Consider the following 21,722-nt stretch of genomic DNA (forward strand, 5'->3'; position numbering starts at 1 on the left):
CGACATTCTTGATTTTGAGTAACTGGTGGGATAGACACTAGACAGGAAATTTGTAATCCTGACAGACACAGTATAATCAACAGATTTCCTCTAAAACAACCGAACAGATTTCACTGTTACTTGGGGCCAGCCAAAACTACTGTAAAGTAAATGCATAGCAATCTGGAGCAACTTGAGGCTAGGTTGCCACCGTACCTACAGTCTTAATGGTCATACACACAGAGAAAACAAAATCGGTAACTAAAGTTGAATATAAATACCCAACAAAATGCAACTGCTTAGGTAACTGTTGGATATCATATTTCTCAGTCTGATCATCCAGGATAGGTCGTCAGCGCTGACTTATTATCTGCACGCACGGCTGAGAAAGACACACCATTTTGGAGTCCTTTTTAATTGCATGCTTTCAGATCTAAGGCTGCGGGGCAGAATCACAAGTATTCCGTTGGAGTTGGAACCGTGAGAATAAGGGCGGATCAGCGCCACAGCAGACACATTTATTGGAATTACTACAAACAGAATACAGAGCTGAAAGATATCAACTACTGTATGGCAATAACTGTACATGGTAACATATGTCATGAGCTGTGCTCAAATGAACCTACACAACTAAAACCCCAAAAAAGGCTATGATGAGAATCGACTCGATTTTGAGATTGAATATCTGGATTACTGGGAGCTGAGCTCAACAATAGCATCCTTGCTGCTGATTTTTAGAATCAGACAACCTATGCTAGATGCCCAAGAGAGACCTCCTGATCAAACCCAAGGTAGCAATCTGACACCACAATCAGCTTTGTCTCCTGAAAGAGGATTCTCTCGTCAAAATATTGTAAGTTCACAGAAAAGGAGCAGGTAATTGTCAATGGACAAATGTGAAGATAAATCGGGAACCATCAAATATGCAACAAGTCATAGAAATCATATGATTCTTTACTGGAAAAAAAAATGTCACGCATTTTGCTCGGGTTCAAGTTTAGACTGCAATCTGACAGAGTCCACCAAGAGGATTCTCCTGTTTTTAACAGTACGCAATCAAAGTATCACAAATGGCAACGGCAAACTAGGGAACAACTATAACAGCATAATATATTGGCGATTTGGTGTTGGCACAAGCATACTGAAGGCTGACATTTAGTTCGCTACTCAATTATCATTGTTGTTAAGTAAAAGTTAAGACAAATATCGGGCAACTACTCATGTTGAGGTTCACTTAGCAAACTTCATTCATATGTGGGAGGCATTATTACCTGGGCATTGAACGTCTGTGGCAATTTCATGCGAGTGTTAAGCACGCGATCTGCAAAACTAATTCTCTTCAGACCATATAGCTCCGAGCTTGTAACATTCCCCAGGACCAACCACCAAGCTTCTTGTTTCACCTACAGAAAACAACATGGAAATGCTAAATGCAAGATGGCATTTATTAAACTTCACGACCAGACATGGATTAAAAAGGTCCAAAAGGCAACAGTACGCTGAAGAAGATTTCCCACATTGGAGCTAATATAGTAAAAATAAATTATCATCACAAAAAGTAGTGTTCACAACAAGTATGTGAAACATCTTGTTAGGCCACCAGAGGGCTTTGTAAGAACTTCAAACTACCAAACTAGCCAAATAGTTTTCCGCAATTTGTTTTGCCCAATCTGTGCAGCGTTTTTTTTTTCCTTTTCTGTTGCGCAGTGTAATTCCAGTAGGCAAGTTTGATATGCCGGTTGGAAACCAGAGTCATGAGCTAATTTATGGTCATCACCCCCAAGCACCTTGTTTTCCGTCTGAGAAATGAAAGCTCTGCTTGAGATAGCTTAAGTTACTTGTTCTTATGCTTTGACATTTTATAAAACCCATCAATTTTCTGCTAAATATTAGAAATCCTTAACAATTCCCGTCAATGTTCTCATGCGAATTCATTTATCCAGTCTTACATAACAAATACCAACTTTGTTGCCTATATTTGTCATGCTGGATTACTGGTATACTGCTGAAGGATACATTACGGTTCTCAAAAGTACCACTATCAACCATATATCTAAGTACAGGTCAGATGTCAAAAAGTATTTTTCTGGAGTTAGTCCATGCCTGCAGTGTATATAGGTCGTGCAAAAACGGTTTGGCTGGTTTGGCCGGTTTTCGCTAGTTCAAAATATTGTACAGTACTAGCTTCGGAGTCTAAATTGGCAGTGTGAAAGAAAATGAAACTGGCTGGTTTCCATGGTTTGAGTGGTTTCAATTCTTGCACGCTCTTAAGTATATATGTCCATCAAAACCACACAGTGAACTATTAATACTGGACCACTGATATGTGCAAAATTGTATACGTCAACCACAGGTAAAGAATGCCATTAGAATTGCCTAGCTAATCATACAACTTTTGCAAGTATATCAATATAAAGCACTGTAGGTCATAAACAGAGAAAAGTTAACAAATACCAATGGATATAGAGAGAGAGAGCAAGAGACTAGAGCCAGTACTTTCTTTAATGTGCTTGACAACGAGTAATGTGCAAGATCATGCAAGTAGTGCCCATTGGCATGGCAATTTTACAGTCACTAACCTTTGGGAATTTAGGGGAAAATGCTCTTGACGAACGCCGTGAATTTTTTATTTGCATTCTAATATTCAACATCGGAGGTTTTAACTGCCCCTTAACTTCATTCTGTAACTTGACATTTACATCGAGGCGAGGGAAATGTTGCAGATCCTGCAAATGCAAATGTAATATTTAAAATATGATTGCCATTTCCATCTGGGAGTATGAGCATATTATACCAATGAACTCATCACACAGAGTACAGAAACTATCCAGTGATACAAGTTGTAAAGGTGTCTTTCAAATTTAGGTCGTAAAGGATAACTGGTAAAAAGAGAAGGGTGACCTGCAGCACAGTACATGAAAACCTAAGTTTTCTATCAGTTTTGTTCCATACTTTGTCGCTACAATATGACGGTGAAGTTAGAAACTCTTGGGGACAGAAAACATAAGCGAATACTAAAAAAATACTCACTAAATCTGAATAGCAGATTCGATAACCCTTCTTTTTCATTCTCAAAAAGAGTAAGAACACCATAATTTTAGGGTAGTTGTGATTTCCTAATAATCAACTTGTTTAGATTAGAGAAAAATGGACATTTTTATTTGTATTCGTGCTTGACTGCAACGAAAAGAAGCACGGCAAGGATAGCATACAGATAAGTAGTTGCATTTATTTTCTAAGATCACAAGGAAAATATATTGTTCTTTCAAAGAGTGTTCTCCCAAAGGTGACAAGGTGGTGTGGTCAAACTCCAAAGTAGTACCTGAGACAACTCTGGTGCTGCAAACGGTTGAAGCAGCTTACGTAATTCTTCACCAGAACGATCTAGCAAGTTCAGAACTGTTGAAACACCTCTACCTTTAAGATGGTCTAGAAGATTATCATTCATGGATGGTAACATCCATAGCGATGAATCTCTCTCAAACCAGAGACCCTGATAAAGATAAACAAGAGTTCAATTGAGAGAAAAAATATTCACCTATTTGCAGTTCTGGTACTAGTACAATGTGATCCTTCTGTACAGGACTTAACTACCACAAACCATCAAAATGAAAAGAAAATATTAATCTACAGAAATTACCTGTATGATCATTTGTAAGAGATGCATACAAGTCAATGCACTTGAAAGCCATCCGCTGTTGGCACATACATCAATCATAGCCTGTATAATACGTATGCTCTGATCAAGAATTGACTTCAAGTCAGTGATATAGTCACTCATTGGTAATTCTGCTCTGGAGAAGTGTGCCTGCAAACGCTGTACATTGTCAAAATGGAAATGCCAGTAATAAAATGTATAGTATTCAAATCATAAGTTTAGCTCCCTTGCCTGGAAGAGTAAATTAGCCTTAACATGTGGGTCATCGAGGCGGTGCTGGTCAACTGAATAAGGGACTTTTTCACATAGTGCTCGATTCAAGTTATCCTGAATTAGATAAGAGCCTTAGTGCAATATAAGAGATACATTGTTGCAAAAAATCAAGTTCAAAATATTATAATAAGATCGCAATGTCCCCACCTCCAAAAGAGTGCTCAGCTTTTTCTAGATACGGATGTATCTACACACTAAAACTATTTCTAGATACAACCGTTTGAGCAACTTATTTTGGGACGGAGGGAGTATATAATTGACTAGAAAAAATATGAAAATGGATTATTTTTTATATAGCAAAATTGACTACAAGAGACTCAATTCGTCACATTTGCGCTGCAATACTCTAAATTTGTGGATTTCCTTAGATGCACTTGCGACCACATGCCGCACGATTATATTATTTGACTTAGAAGGAGAGAGCACGTGAAAGTTCTGTTTTGCCCATTGTGCGTGTTGTGAATCGCTAACAATTTGGGTACCCTACATCTAATCTACTGCTACACTGCACCATGCATTCTGCTTTCTGGCCTTTTGATAGGCTGTGGTAGAAGATTTGCATCAGATGAATTTTCTTTTTAACACAACTGGGCGTTTTGGGGAATGTGCAGTACACACAAAGGCAAAAAAAGACAATTTACCCACGCCTCTCCTAATGCTGTATGCTACATCAGCTCCATGGATTCTCCTCAAATTGCAAACACAAAGTATGTGCACATGGGTGTGATGCATCATACCATTGAGAATCTATCTATCTGGTGCATACATCCAGGTATGCATCTGCGCATCTCTAGTCTCCCAGTCTCTCTATGTTGTTCATTTAGCAGAACCAATGACACAAAATTATTGTGATGCAGAGCAAATGTCATGGATTCATAGTGGCGTATAGCACAATTTCCTTTAATTTTCATGTCAAGGACAGATAGGTGTCGAAGTACTATAATTTATGCTCAATCATTCTATAAAAATGGGGGAGTTATTGGTGTTTTTAATAGAAGGGGTTATATGGAAAATCACCTCATTGTGACGTACAGGAAGTTCATCAAATTCCGCTGCAGCCGATAGTATGTGCACAAAGGCCTACAAAGCAGCCCGAGATATTAATCATCTACCTATTAAAATCAACTGGTACTACAAGCAAAGTGAAAAGAACTTCCACATAAATAAGGAAGCAATTTTACTTACTTCCAGTGATGTATTGGGACCAATATTTGACCCAAACATTGAGACGGTAAGGTAACTAAGGTAATATTGTGATGCTATTTTCCCCAAAATCAAGGACTGCACAGAATGGTCATCCACTTTTATGCATCCACTGTCTTCGAGATCTTCAAATGTAGTTTCCACTAACCTGTATATATGAAATGGGATAGACTGTCATGTAATGTTAAAGCTAGTGGTAGGTCTAACTTGGAAGTTATGATTTATCACCTCGAGAGGTAAGAATTCAAGGTATATGTTTCAGTATCTTCCAATCCATAGTAAGATGGGTTAACAACCTGCCAAACAGATATTATAATAAGTTGCATACAGCTGCATCAGAATTTCATAACAATGTCATGAAGGCACTTATATAATAGTATCTTAATAAATATGTTCATCTCCTAGGAGGCTTGTACCCTTCTGTTCAATGAACAGAAACGTAAAGTCTTTGCATTTTCTCGAAAAAAATAAATATGTTCATCTCATTTTATCTTAGCATTTGAAAGGACAAGGGCAACAGGTTTTAACCAATATGACAATAAGCCAGCTGTATATATCACACCACATGTGTGAGTCAATTGTAAAGTATTATCTAATATTTGTTATGGTTTGGACCACAGTGATGACACAGACTGAATAGTGAACAGATTTCCTTTTTTTAGAATGATGAAAAATAATCTGAAGCACTCCTGTCTGTCCAAAACTTTTGCAGTTGAGTATAAGTTATAAGAAAGGAAAGAGGGCAAGATAAATACCAGCCTGCGATATAGGTAAGTCCAAGTAAGATAAATAATTGCCTCCTCTTTATTACCAATTGTGCTAGAAACAATCTCTGCATTTATGTGATCATGCAAGTGCTCCCTCAGATTACTTTCCACGGGGAACGGTTCATACAGGAACTGAAAAAAAATACAACAACCAGTTTAAAACTAAGATGAGAATGCGTCAAACTGTTCGTTAGGTAAACAAAGTAACATGCAACCTTCTTATAAAAGCTCTTTTTTGGTTCATGAACAAGAATAACAGCTTTGCCATGTTGGTCATATTGTGGCCGGCCTGCACGACCCATCATTTGCAGAATATCTGTAATAACATAATCAACATATCTTTTTGTTTTCCCATCATAGTATTCAGTACCCTACAAAAAAAATGGAATGAGTGCTCAAGCAAAAGACCATTAAATATGGCGAAGATGGAAGCATTGTGCCACCTTGATTATGACCAGGTGAGCTGGAAGATTGACACCCCAGGCCAGTGTGCTAGTACATACTAGTACCTGACAAATAATAATCATATTTACGCTTAGCTCAAGTATGTGACCAAGTCAAGCTGAAAGAGGCCGCAGTAAACCATACTGGAGGTAAAGAAGAATATGTTCGTAAAAAATTCAGTTACCGAAGAAGAGCACACCTGAATCTTGTTGTTTGAGAAGAGTTCCTCAACCAACGACCTATCTCTATCATTTAGACCCGCATGATGTAGACCTATTCCAAACTGAAGCGTATGTCTCAAATTATTATCAGTGACTTGTGAAAGAATCATGTCTAGAGAGTTATCTGCTATGCTGAGGAACTGCCTTGGTTTCTCATCAGATGCTGCAAGCTGCAATATAGAGTACAGCAAGTGAGCAAGCATACAAGCCATTTACATACTAATGTACTTTTGCTTAGTGACAGAAAACCAAACCAGCATTCTACCTGAATGAGATCGAGGGCTGTAAGTCTTGTCTGTCGACGTGATGACACAAAAATGAGGACTGGTTTGTCAGGTGAATGAGTGCATATGGCTGCATATGCTGGTTTGTTCATGCTATTCATTCTCGGGCAGTAAAACTTCCCAGGATATCCCTGTTCATGGGGGGAAAGGCAATATGAATACAAGCTGTGATATATCAGAACATGCAATAATCAGATAAATAATTGACTATCCCCAGCGTAGGGAATACAAAAAAATCGCTCTTTCTCTAAAGCAACAGAGAACTAACGATTAAACTGCAAACAAAGCCATCCAAGAATGCACAACAGCTGATAAATAAGTCTGTTGATTAGAAATATATTTCAAAAAAGTAAGGGTCATGTGGATCTCCTTGGCTAAAGCTAGGCAACGTCATGAGGAAAGTGAACTCTACTGGAGAATATGGGCATTAGTTGTGTTATTGAACAATACAAAGAATTTAAGTTAACAACTGAGATCCCACTTACCTGAATATGTACTTCAAGAGGTACCGGCCTCACACTAGGCTTGAAATTAAATAGACCATCTTCTCTGACGCCCAACCAATCAGCCAAGTCACTGAAGTATTGTGATAGATACAAGCAGTCAGCCAATAGATGAAAAGTGCTCCAGTCGTCACGTAAATACACACATTATGAAAACAAAATATAGTTACAGGATAAGCCTAATTCTGCATTGAGCCTGGATTACATGTGTGCTCATAGCATGCTCCAAGGTGGAAAAAATAACATAGATGTGCATAGCATAAAAATGTGCGTACTAGCAAAAATCTATGCAAACAATATGTATTTTATGTGCTCTACTTATATTGTACAACTCCCAAATGGACAATGCTTTCTAATATCCTCATTTGTTTATGGATGTACATTGTTTGTTTCCAGAAGAGGTGGCGTAGCCCGAGCGAGCAATAGGTTCTCTCGTTAGTCTAGATTGGCATCGAAGTCGGCATCATCATCATCAAGTCCGACAAACACATGCCGTCTTCCTTTCTCCATTTTTGCTGCTAAACCAGAACACTCTAATCAGGCCCTTCGGACATTTTGTCTTTGAAAACAGCTCCCAAACCTCCCACCAGGTTGTAGGCAGGGAACTGCTGCCCGGGTTTCTCGGCCTGGTATCCTTATCCTCGCGTTCATGACATCTACATTCAACTGTGCCCCGGAGACACGGTCGAAATAGCATAAGGGCGAGATTCATCGTACCAAATAAGGGTGAGATTCATCCAATGAGAAATTCCAGGATTGCTTTAGTATTGACTCTCCTCAGCCTCATCGTCAACAAAAGGTCTGTATCATTCAATCGGCGTGTACTATGGAATGGCTTTAATGTTTCTAAATCCGGAAGTAGGGAATCCATTCCTTTTGAATTGTCACTTTGTCTATCATGATTCTTGGGAGGAGACATTGGCAATAATTCACCTTGGACAACTTATTTGTGAAAATGTATGTCTATTTAAATGGCATATAAAAAAATCTGGTCAAATTTTCATTATTAATATGGATTCCTTTGTTATAAGAGCAGCTAAACCTTATCTGACCTGTCCAGGGTTGAGCCCTGGGATTTGACGGCGGACTTGAAAAGCCACCTACAGACGCTTTACGCCTCGAGTGTCAGGGTCTTCGGTTGGGAAAGGAACTGAGACGTGTTTTTTCTTAGTTAAACAGCTAGCAAGCTCTTTTCTGTGTAGGTCATTCTCGGGCCTACTCGTTATCAGTGGGTCAGGGATACTTTCAGCAAGTATATCGTAGAGTTAGCAATGGTTTAGGTGAAAATCTTAGTTTACACAATGTACATCCACAAACAAATGAGGATATTTTTGAAAACCTCAAACACCACTTTTAAGTTGCTAGGAGCACAAAAGCTGTGTCCTCCATATTTCCAAGGACACTGAGAATACTCTAACATTCATGTCATGGATTTTCTTTAATAAGTTTACAGTTCAAATAAATCGATCGACCAGGATTCTAACAGCCAGGGGCAACTAGAGACTGGAAATTGTTAGAAAAAAATAGCCACTCGCCAGGTACAATTTACTACTGGTGCATCTACGACAATATGACACTGTTTCTGCTGCAAGTGAAAAAAAACCATAAGGAATTTCTAAGCAGAGGCTTTTGCGTAAAAAAAAATCTAAGCAGATAGAGGGAATTGCAAGCCAAAGTTTCACTTCGAAACATACCGAGCATTGGCTAGTGCCGTTGATAAACCAACAAACCGAATTGAACGTTCTGTTTGTGATGATATGTATCGCATTCTTGATACGATGACCTGAAGTCAGAAGATTCACCATCTTAAATAAGTGTGAAAAGTACATATCCAAAGAAGAATAAACACAACAGACCATATGGTATTGGGGTGAAACAATGCAACAGACAAAGTTGTACAATGTTGAGATATAGTACAAGTAAATGAAGTTACTCTATTTGCAATAAGATATGTTAACATCAACATGAGTCGACTTCATAGGCTGTCTCTACAGTGTAATTTCAGTAGAATCATTTATTAGTTGCGCGCCCAGAAGTGATACCTCAAGAATAGGCCCACGGTCAGCTCCAAGAAGATGTATCTCGTCTAGTATCATGAGTCCAACCTATCAGCAAGCTTAACAGTTTATAACTAACTTAAAGTAAATTATATATTGCATATTATCTATATAAATGCAGCAAAATAGAAAATAGCTAGAAACAATTTAAACCTTCATAACATAGCCTCTACTGTGCCAACTACGACTAATCCCATCCCATTTTTCAGGGGTAGAAATTATGATATCAGCTGATAAAAGGGCCATCATATCTGGTGTAAAGTCACCAGTCATCTCAACCTGCAACAGCATAACTTCAATTAAGTTACGCCAAATTGATGTGGCGGAAAAGAAGAAGGAATGCTACATACCATCTTCTTCCCAAGCTGAGTTACAAGTCGTTTTCTCCAATCATTCATTCGCTCTCGCACTATAGCCTTCAGAGGAGCAATGTAAACTACCTGAAAAGGTGTCAAAACAAATCAATGCCACAACAACCAACCTTAGCTTTACACAGGAGTTCAATAAGCAAACCTTCATGTCTGGTTGAGTGTTAAAAAGATGAAGCATTGCTAGTTCTGCAGAAATCGTCTTTCCACTCCCTGTTGGAGCTCCCAAGAGTACATTGGTATCAGTGTGATAAAGAACATGGAAAGCCTGGAAAACAAAATCATCAGTACAGCACATATAAAATTAAGCTGGAATCCACAGGCATAAACAGTGTATGCACCGGCCATCATACAGCAAAAAGAATCCACGCTAGTCCACTTTCAGCCAATAGAAACAGATTGATAATTGCTGTAGCAATAGTGAATTGAAGTATCAAAAACATTTGACTACAATTTTATGTAGTGTGTTACACTGGTATTAGCAGACATAGCATTGACAGCCAAAACAAAAGATAAATGGAATCCAAAATATACCTGTGTTTGTATCGGATTGAAATGGGTAAATCTGTACAGATCTTCATACGCTTTGTTGCCAAGAGCGCTCAGTGGAAGAGGCTTCAAGTCCAAAAGTTCAGTGTGTGTTATTTGTGTCTGCAGGGAGCACATGCAGAATTCAGCATATGATAGTTGAATGTAATGCTGTGGAACTGATGTAAGCTATTGCTACATTCACCTGTGGCAAGGTAAGATTATGAAAAGAGACAGTAAAGAGTGACTCTGCATGCAACCAGGAGTCTGATACGGCTCGGATATAGTATTGCGGAGGATGGGGTTCAAAGATAGGTATATTGAAAGATATTTTTGTAGGTATTCCTCTGGCCATCTTCTTTGTCAGTGTGAAGAGCTCTGAATGATAAATAGTATCGTTTTCAGAATCCTGTAACAAAAATGTGATTGTTATAAATAAATTCATAGGCCTCCAATGATTAACTAACTTGACACTGGATGGTACAATTTAAAACTGAGAACCCATAAGTGGTAGCAGTTACGGAATTTGCTTCACTGTTTAGTTAATACAACTGCATGCAAAGCAGCCTCAGCCCTCAGTCATAAAAGTGGCATCCTCAAATTAATTATATCAAACAACTATAAATACACTAATCAGATTTCGATTTTGCTGCATTTCCAAAAGATTTAGTGTCATGTGCATAAACATTATACATGTGAATTAACATACCTCCACAATAATCAACCATCGTTGTGACATGCCATGATGACGATCCTTCCACACAAATTCAGGAGTTATAAGCAAGTCCACCTAGAAATTATCATAGTAATCGCACAAGAAGATTAAGTCATAAATAATGAACTAACTTGAGAAAAAAAACAGACTTGAGTTGCCACTGACTTACTTTAAGAACAGTCCTCGTGATCGGACTAACAGAAGCAGATAAGTTCACATATGGGAAGTATCCGAGGTACTGCTTAACCAACTTCAGAAGAAAAAAAAAAGGATGTTAACTTCATCAGGCATAGTCACTAGATCAAACTATTGGACTTGGCCATATATACACGACTTGTTAAGTCTACACATACCCTTCCTTGATGAGAAAAACGAATCAGAGCTCCAATATCATTTTCCTCCATCTCATAAAGACGATCCAGGTCCACATTTCTTTCCTCAAGTTTCCACAATATCTAGTTCAGAAAGTAAGAATTATATTTCAAAAACTAGGGAAACACAGTAAAGTAAAAAGTGATGACCAATACCAACCTCAGGAGAAAGGTCCCTATCGAAGTGCCTAAGCGGATGGAGATGTGGCCATATTTTGCGATCCACAGCCTTGCAATATTCCAATAATAAGGATGTCATCTCAGACCACCCCCTACGCAGACAAATCTCAAACAACGCCCTCATAATGCGAGCCAAGCTTTGACTAATGTATTGGGCATCAGAGTGCAAGGAGGAGCTGTCAACTGAGGCACGGGAAATATAAACCTGAAAATGCATCAAATTCCTCAACTTAGCAATGTCCTTGGACTAAAACTTAATGAAAAAGAGTAACAGTTCTACACTTCTACAACAGTAACCTGTATCAGAATTGAAATTTTCCCATGCTTGTCAGTCGGCCCACCCTTAATTTCCAATGGGCATGCTTTCCTGGCAAGAATTTCTAATTCGTCCTGTTCTTCTTCTCTTACTACAATATTTTCAAATTCAGAGGAATGGGCCACCATATTAATCACCTGGGTAGTATGCAGAAAGGTCAGTAAAACTTCACGGGCATCACAAGATGCACAGAAGAAAGCACACAAAAAGAGAAAAACCAACTGCCTACCTCACTTTCACTCATGTGACGACGAAGCATCTCGTTGTATGTCTCAACGCTGGAGTACTGAAGGTAAAAGTGGCTTGCAATTCTGCCAAGCTCTGTGCAGTAAAAGTTGCCACTCTTTTCGTCATATCGCATCATCTTAGCCTTGTCTAGCGCACGAGCTGCATCAATAATAAATGCTCGTTGCTTGGCACCCATGGAAGGATCTCCAATCACCTTCATGATTACACAAGTTAAAATGTCACAAATCAAAGGAGTATTTAGTATCGCATGCGCAGTGAATCCCCTGAAAGAGTAGTACATTATCTTGTCTCTGACATGACACAAAATTATTATTCATAAGAGTACAGAAAATAGGGCATACTTATGGAAGCCCTAGTGCGTAAAAAAGAGCTAAATAGTGCAACATATGCTAAAAGCATTTACGTACAAGGACTGCTTTTCAGTTGTTTTACTCGGTAAATATCAAATACCACAGACTAGAAAATATCTCTCTCTGAAAAGTGCATGTTATGTTGTTTTACATCTAAGATGTGAACAATGGAAGAGAATGTTACCTCTTCCCAAGTTATCCCATACACCAGAGGATTAGTCTTCATCCGGATAAATAAGTATGTGTAGCCAAGCCAGGCACATGCCTCTCTGACATTTGTTACAGTACCCAAGGCAACCTCAGCATTCAAATTATCTTTCAAAGATCCAAGGAACTGCAAAATAAATATGGTCAGGAAGTATTAAGTGCGACTGAAAAGTACTTCCAGCAATCAGCCAACTTGCCAAGGCTACAAGCAAATTAAGTATCCTGGTAAGGAAATTACTTAGTATTAGGGCATCCACAGTGGTCCAGATTACTTTTATCTAACTTCATGACAATTGACAAGACAAGATTTTGGTGAGATGGAGGGTGAGGGGAAATATGCAACTTGTATCTTCCATGAGATGCAAAGTTAGCACAGAAACCAAGGGCCTCATATACGACAAAATGGACACTGAAAAGCTCGGCGCATAGGACAAAAGAAAGGGAGGAGGAAGAAAGGTGTCATCAACTATGGCTTCTGCTTTTCAGAAACTACCAGTCAAAAATGTAATTCGGTGAAAGTTTGCATTATCACAAATTTATGAGCTTCTAAGATTTCTATCAAAAAAATAGCAGATGTAGGGGAAGGACATTTCAACTTTTGAAGGACAAAATCAATCGAATATGCAGGACACAAAAAGGAAAAATACTTGTCAAAACAGTGCAGCACTATTTCATTAAGTATCCTCTTAATGTCTCGCAAATGTGAGTTTGACGAAGAGATTTGCAGAGTTGTAGAACATCTCATGTCCTACACCCTGTAATTTTTCAACAATTCAACAAAATTAGAAAGATTTAATTTAACAAAATTTCCACTAAATTGCAGTTAACAGGATACGCCGCCTCTACAACTCTATTATTTTTACCTCGTAACTAAACACACAAAGTGATGTCCTTAACAGCTTATTCTAATTTCTTGCCTGAGCTATGAGCTCTTCTGTTTTCTCTTTTTTCATATACAAATGTTAAATGTAAATTATATATATATATATATATATATATGTATACATGCAGTAGGAGTCCCAACTACTCCTTCCGTCCGGAAAAAGATGTCTCAACTTTGTCTAGATTTGCATGTATCTACACACTAAAACACATCTAGATACATGCATATCTAGCAAAAGTTGAGACATCCTTTTCTGTACGGAGGGAGTATTTCCCATAAAATGTTTTGTTAAGGTCACACTTTTACTGACCTGGCTTTCTATCGGAAGCTGACTAGTCAATAACCTCAAGTAATAAGCCAATTTGTCATGTGTTGTGATAATAATTCCTTCACCACTTTTATCGAACTGTGGCCTCCCAGCACGTCCAAAGATCTAACAAGTGAAAGAACATTAGAAACACATATTGTTTGAGTAATCTAAATGAACAAACGCAAATTACAACAAGTTTAGAGACGTACCTGCATCACGTCAAGCATCCCCAAATCTTTCCATCCGCCAGCTTTAGCATCATATAGTTGTGTGCCCTGTTGTTGAACATATTAGACAACTGAAAACATATATATTGGAATCCTTGGATCAGCCAAAAAAAAATATGATCATATGCCAGCTAAACTGAGTCTTTTTAGTGTCACCTTTTCAAAGATAATTTGAGTATGACTTTCCAAAGAACACAGTTATTTACTAATACTAATATTTACTTATTCTACTACCTCTAGACTAATTAACTAACCATTTGAGTTTTTTTAGTACCGCCTTTCCAAAGATAATTCAAGTATATGACCCCTTCCAAAGAACACGGTTATCTATTAACAGTATCTGTAGTTAGTTACTTTACTACCTCTAAACAAGTTAATGAACTGAAATAAATAAACTATAACAAGTGATTTATAGGATGAATGTGATTTGTTTTAACAACATTAGTAAAAAAGGTAAGTTATATATATTCCAAGGAAAATATTTATTTGACATGAAAAAAACACAAATAGATACTAACCTTTATAACAACTGTATGGGCTGGTAAGTTTACTCCCCACGCCAATGTTGCTGTACAAACAAGGACCTAAAGCGAAATAAGTTAGCACAGACTCAAACTACTGAAGGTTGCACAGAAACTTACTTTCAGGAGACCGTCAGCAAACAGGCGCTCCATCAAACTTCGGTCAGAACGCATCATTCCAGCATTATGTATGCCAAATCCAGATTCAAAAAATTCTACAACTTCACGACTTTTGGCTTTACTAACATCTTTCTGCAATCACGAGACTAAGTAAGTAATAATAATTAAATTTAAGTTTAACAGTGAAACCAGAATGGCAATATATACCTTGATTAATGAATACTGGGGGTGATCTGCATTTGAAAATAACTCCACTTCCCCTGCTTTTGCAGCTAGGTCAATCTGCATAGCATGACAAAAGAATATGAAACTGAGAATCGACTGATAACTAAACACACATATTAAAAAAAAACAAGAGGGCCTAGTGTCTTATAAATAGAAAAACATACATAACAATATGGCAGCATTAGTTCAAAACAAGATATCAAAGAACTTATGGAGCAAATGCTTGCTGGGAGTTAGCACTGCACGGGGCAATTCAAAGAGACATTGATACTACAAACCATAAAGTGCGACAGATAACTTTTAGACCAAAAGACGTAAGGATATTCAAACTCCAGTTATAAGATATTAGAAGTATGGCATGCCAGAATAATACTTGATACTGTCCCAAAATAAGCTGCTCAAGTTCATCTAGATACACAACCATACTCAAGTTTGTCTAGATACGCAACTGTATCCAGACAAACTTGAGCAGCTTATTTTGGGACAGAGGGAGTAATATTTTTCCACACACAAAAGAACTTCTCATTAGAAACTATATGCCTTACCATGGTCCTAGCGGTTTTCCCTGTATCCTTGCGGGTATGGACAAAAACCAATGCTTGATAACCTTGCTTAATGGACTCCACAACCTATTAATTTGATATAGTGTTAAAAGATCTGTATAAATGATGAAATCCAGATAAAACTATTGATACAAGAGAAAAGGGGACCTTCTCATAGCACAGACTATTGAATAGTTCATTTCTCTTGGCGTAATCCCTTTCAGTGATCCCGATGTACTGTTGAGCCAGGGGAACTGGACGGTAACTTGAGTCAAAATTGAAAAGGCCAGTATCTGCATTAACTCGCAAAAATTGTGCAACCTGAAAAATGTAGATTCCCATGGTATAATCAATTGCATTTTAGGTAGAGCACATGATACTGAAGGTAACAGACCTCTAAGTAAGTAGGCAGTGTAGCAGATAGGCCAACAATGCGAATCATTGATTGCATGGACTCAACCTGTTACATCCAGATGATTCATAAATATGGATTAGACATAAACAATATCTAGAGAACAGGCATATGGTATGCTCGTACGACAATGTAATCAATTTAAGTCACTTATACTTTTATTGGTTTTATCAATATTTGTAGTAGTTTACTTTTTCAGTCTTTAAGTATATAAGCATCCTCTTAAATCATAGCAAGTGAAGAGAAAAAGGCTCCTGTTTTTCTCTCCAAAACTGACCTGACGAAGAGTTCGAGCAACTAGTGTCTCAATTACTGACCCTCTATCATCATTTAGCAGGTGCACTTCATCAATGATTATCAGCTTGACTAACATTGACAGTGCCATATCGCTGCTTTTGCGTGTAATGACGTCCCACTTTTCAGGAGTAGTCACTATCATCTGGGTAATGCATAAATAAATAAATAAATAAATAAATACAGCTCAGAAGGTTCAGAAAAGAAGTACATGTTTAATGAAACAAAGAAAGACTACCTGTGTTTAAGTAATGAAACAAAGAAAGAAAATACCTGTGTTTCCTCAATCTCATTTTTTGTCAACTGCATGTCACCAGTAAGTTCTCTAACAACCAGGTTCAATGGAGATAATCGACGACCAAATGTTGCCGTTACTTCTGCAGCCAAGGCCTACATAACACATCTTTGCTAAATATAGTGATCATAAGAACATCCAACAAGAAAAAGAGAATGTAGGAAGAAAACCTTCATTGGTGCAACATAAACTATCTTGAACTCATTTTTATGCAAAATTCCTTCCCTGAAGTGCTGCTTAACCTGTAGATTTTATCAATAAGCAGAAAATTCAGGAAAAAGAAAATACGTCAGTAAGATTTAGTACGTCAAGGCTTCAGAACAATTTTCCAGGTTTACCAAGGTATACCTCATGAAGAACTGCAATCATTGCAATATTTGTTTTGCCAGCACCTGTAGGAGCACAAACCTGAACATTATGCAAGTAAGCTATTACAGCAACGGTACACATAATGGCACAAGTGTGCTTCTTAAACATAGAAGGTGCAACTGCACATATACTGGATTTGGTTACGCACTAGAATATTCTCATTGGTGTTGTACGCGGCTTGAAAAATACGGCTCTGAACACGGTTGAGTGACTCGTATCCCTGGAAAGCAGCTTGGGCGATATCATCCAACTCTCTTATCTTAATCTGGAAAGAACAAAGTAAGTTGCATTGTAATCAGCAAAAGAACAGCGTAGATGCACAGCCAGTAATTAGTATAAACCTTCTAATGCTCAGATGATAGTGACTACTCCTGAAAAGTGGGGCATCATTACACGCAAAAGCAGCGAATTTGGTGCAGGTTAAGGCATTTTGACACACAAATTAAGGATAAAAAGGAGGAAGATCGCGTGCATGGAAATGCGAGTTCTACAATTCACGGATTGAGGCGGAAAACAAAAATATGAAAATGTGAGCAAACTGATTCTTGTCGGTGTTAAGCTTCATGCACTAGCCCACACAACCGAAAGTCCGAACTGATGGAAAGGGCTAGGCAATCTACTTATACACTTCAACAGTCGGTACATGGCGTTCACCATTCCATGGATTCATATAATCACTTACAAATAATTGTAATGCAGGAGTCATCCTCTCTATTGAATCCTTTCAGCAAAATATGATAGGATCTCCAAAGCAATAACAAAAGCATGCACAGAAGCAAATAAAGGGGCTATAGGAATACCAGTTTCTCATTGGGTTTCAATGGCGCTGTTGGAGTTGGTGGTATTTTCACTTCTTCATAACCCTTCATATGTTTCCTTGTGGTTCCTTGAGGAAGAGAAGTTACTTGAAAACTACTCTCCCCTTCTCCAGTCCCAATCATGTCTTCAAATGGAAGCTTTCTTTCACTTGCCAGAAGAAGGGATGAGAAATCATCAACACCAAAATCACCCATTCCATTTTCTGCCCCACGTTTACCACGTCTTCCCTCTTTCCTCTTAATCTTATCAAGCTGACGCTCAGATTCTGTTTGTACTGTTACCTGCAAGTAATGGATGTGAGAAGTCAACTATACACAAGGCACGCAACTCATCAGAATAACTTAAAGAAAGCAGTCCTACTTGTGTGCCATATGTTGGCATCTTCGGTTGATTATTTGAGGACACCTTTTCTGATTTCAATATCGTCAATCCATGCTGAATTGCATCCCCTAGCTCTTTCCTATGCTGCAGACCATGATGGCATAAGCAATCAGTTTCGTTGCTTTATGTGATGGTAGGCAAAAAAAAAAGTGAAGATGATCGTTAACACAAATAAAAGCCTTCAGATATTGATCAGTGCAACACAATATACTAGGAACTTTGGAACCATGACATGAAATCTTGAACTCCTAACTCAAAAAATGCAAAGCAATCAGGGAGTACCCCACAGGAAATATTTGAAGCAAAATCCATTAGTCAGCCATCATCATTACAGGAACACATTTTAAATGGTCAGTCAAATACCAGGTGCTGGTACGTAAAAATTCTGAGATGAGCACATCCTATTCCACATCCAGCTGAGAAGCAAAGCATTACACACTGAATCTATACCTCAAGGTCAAAATTTTACTATATCTCAGCCGGCACGACCGGTCTACAGGACCCCGAGCCCCATCTATTTTTTACTTCATGCTTCCAAACTTCCCACGAGGGACTAAACCAACAACTACAAGCATGTGCAACTTAGGCCCCTCCTAACTGAGCAAACGAAACTGGTTGAGCAGAACCAGAAAAAAAAATGCATTATGAGACTAGCATTCAGGGCCATTTCATTTCCCTGTTTCTTCTGTGCCAACATCCCCATTCTTGTAAAATGTGCCCATTAACTATCGGGCACCTGTTTGGTGGTATCACCACAACAAACAGAATGGATAAATCTGGTGGATAAATCCATGCAACTGCTAGAAGATAAGTGCACTGGCAGAGAAATGCTCTAGCTTCCTTTTGGTTAGGTTCCCCTGATACTTCATCAAGTTGACAACATATCGAACACCATTGCTCATTCCTCTCAAATACATAACAATACATTCTGGCATGCACCACAAATGAAAAATAGTCTCGATGCCTCTTTAGTACTTCCTGCCCTGGTACACTTCCAATACAAGACACTTAGCTAATTCATCATCTAATAAACCAACCTACATTCTCCCTTGGCTCACACATAGTAACACAGGACAGACATGACTTCCATGCCTCGATGGCACAGCATAAACGTGCCTCCCCTACCATCACGGCCTGGAAATGGACAACGGACAGTTGCTGCTCTGGTGTTCCCTCCTCTCCTCTTGCCACTGCTGACTGCAGTGTGCAACCTGCCTCTAATACCCTGTCATTTTAAATTTACATATATATATACCTCCACTCTCTCAGGGCCTATTACTATGCCTTGCCATTTTAAATGTACATATATATACCACTATACCAATTTATCGCCATAACTGTACAGAGTATCAGGGCAACATAGCCTTCCAACTCTAGCAAAAATCTGTTTAAGTTTCACATTTCAGTAAGTTAACACGAGGATCGGCACTGACAGCAGGGTTGTAATGTGTTAAAAATTCTGGAAGGAAGATGTCATGACTCATGATCGACAAATCTCATAGTTCTAAGTTGGGACCCTCAAATTTGAGAAATCTTCTGAGTTACCATAGTGAAAGGAGAAACTATGTTTCAACTGATATAAAGAGATAAACAAAGGATAAGTGTAGACTGTAGAAGTCTTCCTTCTGTAAATGAAATCGTCAAAGATGAACAGAACAAGGTCATTTTCAACATTGGGTCATAAAACAGAGCAACCAAAAAACAGGACAAAGGATAGTCTTCTAGCAATCATAGTAACTTAAGTAATCTCTACTCAACTTTTGGTTTCCTCCCCTGGCTAGTTTTCTGCCTCAATTTTGGCCAGATACTAGCCATTGGAGATGCAGCCAGCTGGGGTTCTGAATGTTATCATGTGATTTATACTAGTAATTTGATCCTAGAGCATGTTGTTAATTTCACATATGTAAGTGCAAGAATGCAAGACTAAGAGGCATAACATCCTGTTGAATATCAATAAAAGTTGTTTGCAGGCCACCACGGAATTATCATTTTAGTTATTTGATTCTCGTATAATCTATGAAGTACCATGAAAAATAAACTGTGCACAGGAAAGAATAGGGTGTGATTCTCTTACTGATAGAAGATCTTGAACTATTTCAAAGGCAGCATCCCCAACCATGTCCAACAGTTCACCAGCTATCTGCAAGGTTGCAGAGTTGAAATGTTAAATGACTGTGTCAACAAGGTGAATACTAGAAGCACATTATAGCAGCACCTCATCGCCAGGTTTGTTTGAACGAAGCACTCTACACAAAGCCATCGCAAGTTCATCTCCTGAGAGCATCGAGCCACCACTTGTAGTTATCAGATCACACTGATCCTTTAGCCACCTCAAGTTCACAGAACCCCCAACAGCATTAGAACTAAAGCTTGTGGACGTGCCGCACGCGTCGTGCTGCTCCTTTCCAAACGATAGGTCGTCATCAAGATCAACATCGATAACGAAGCGGGCAGGTGCTCTGAAATCAAAGCTTGCACCAAATTCAGTCGCATCATCTCCATCTACACCCTTGGCGTCCTCCTGAACGAATTCCTGAATGTTCACCCGTTGAAGGGAACGGAGCTTCTGAGCTAGCTGAGCTAGCTTTTTGGAAACTGAATCTTGCACGCTGTAGCCCACAAGGCGCTCCAATTCGTTCCTGAGGTGGATAGAATCGTCAGGCGTTTGCAGCATGCTATACCATCTGCTACATACGTTTATCTTCCAAATTTCGTGTGCAGTAAAAGCTCTGGAAATATGGTGCTGCGGCATTCAGAGCAAATTTACAGCATATACCTTTTCTGAAGGGGCGGCTTATCAGTGGTGTCAGACCCCGCGGCAAACAGCCTATACACGGCCTGAGCGACCTGCTGGAGCTCCTCGGACACCGCCTCCCCGTTCAACAGCTCCACCACTGCGCCGATAAACTGCTTGTACGCCTGGCGCACGTCGCTGGGAGCTGCAACAAATTGGTGGCGGTGTCAGCAAGTGAAGCGTGGAGAGACTGCACTGCGCACCTGCGCGAATCAGCGCATCTGCTGTAGGGCGGCGAGGGTTGCGGATGCGTTACCGTCGTCCCAGTTGGGCACGATCCTCCGGGCGAGCTCCCACTCGTCATGCGGCCTGCGCGGACAACGGGGAAAGCGTTAGGGATCCCCGTGGTGAGTGATTAGGGATTGGGCGGGGAACGAGGGTTCGACGGAGATGGGGGGACTGGGGAGAGGAGCGCGGCGAGACCTGGGGAGGGTGCGGGCTTGGAGGACGGCCTTGCGGGCGAGGTAGGCCTGGTCGGCGTCGAAGTGGGCGCGGAGCGAGCCTGTCAGGCGAGGGAGCGGCGCGAGCATCTCGGAGCCGGCGGGTCGGCGGCGGGGGGTTTGGACGGAGGGAGGCGGCGGGTGAGTGGAGAGGCGGCCGGTGCGAGTTTGACTGGCTTCGTTTTGGAGTTGGGATCCCGTCGTGATTGAGGGGGACGCGCCGCTCCGACTCCGAGCTTGCGCCGCACGGAAACGCCGGTGGACGGTGGTGGGCTGCTGGCGTTTGGGTTCTGCCCTCCAGGCGTCTGTTGCGCTTAATCTCCCCGTTGCTGGGAATATATCTTTTTTTGTTTGTTTGTATGATGGTCTTTTAGGGGGCTGTGGGCCTATCCTGACTAGCCCGAGAAAACGAAGCTG

The 21,722-nt window shown here is 39.6% G+C and overlaps 1 protein-coding gene across 1 annotated transcript; it reads right to left on the reverse strand.

Annotated features, from left to right (window-relative positions):
• Nucleotides 1–466: 466 nt before the first annotated feature.
• On the reverse strand, nt 467–21,410 carry LOC124701738 (DExH-box ATP-dependent RNA helicase DExH14). Its single transcript, XM_047233831.1, has 49 exons — nt 21,289–21,410; nt 21,122–21,174; nt 20,848–21,010; nt 20,287–20,710; nt 20,146–20,211; nt 18,051–18,155; nt 17,672–17,971; nt 17,020–17,136; nt 16,851–16,910; nt 16,673–16,744; nt 16,481–16,597; nt 16,191–16,352; nt 15,896–15,961; nt 15,670–15,822; nt 15,505–15,588; nt 14,942–15,016; nt 14,735–14,866; nt 14,612–14,677; nt 14,076–14,141; nt 13,867–13,989; nt 12,651–12,800; nt 12,097–12,309; nt 11,849–12,004; nt 11,532–11,756; nt 11,354–11,455; nt 11,170–11,250; nt 10,995–11,075; nt 10,491–10,694; nt 10,292–10,408; nt 9,903–10,025; nt 9,740–9,829; nt 9,543–9,668; nt 9,375–9,437; nt 9,027–9,115; nt 7,315–7,405; nt 6,811–6,960; nt 6,524–6,715; nt 6,324–6,389; nt 6,096–6,251; nt 5,869–6,012; nt 5,342–5,409; nt 5,096–5,261; nt 4,928–4,990; nt 3,869–3,964; nt 3,620–3,787; nt 3,302–3,472; nt 2,559–2,705; nt 1,251–1,382; nt 467–803 (listed from the first exon to the last, which is right to left on the reverse strand). The coding sequence occupies exons 1-49, from the start codon at nt 21,393–21,395 to the stop codon at nt 729–731; spliced, it is 6,216 nt and encodes a 2,071-aa protein (XP_047089787.1). The 5' UTR covers nt 21,396–21,410; the 3' UTR covers nt 467–728.
• Between the last annotated feature and the right edge of the window lie 312 nt (nt 21,411–21,722).

Source organism: Lolium rigidum, chromosome 3, assembly GCF_022539505.1.
Source record: "Lolium rigidum isolate FL_2022 chromosome 3, APGP_CSIRO_Lrig_0.1, whole genome shotgun sequence".
NCBI lineage: Eukaryota > Viridiplantae > Streptophyta > Magnoliopsida > Poales > Poaceae > Lolium > Lolium rigidum.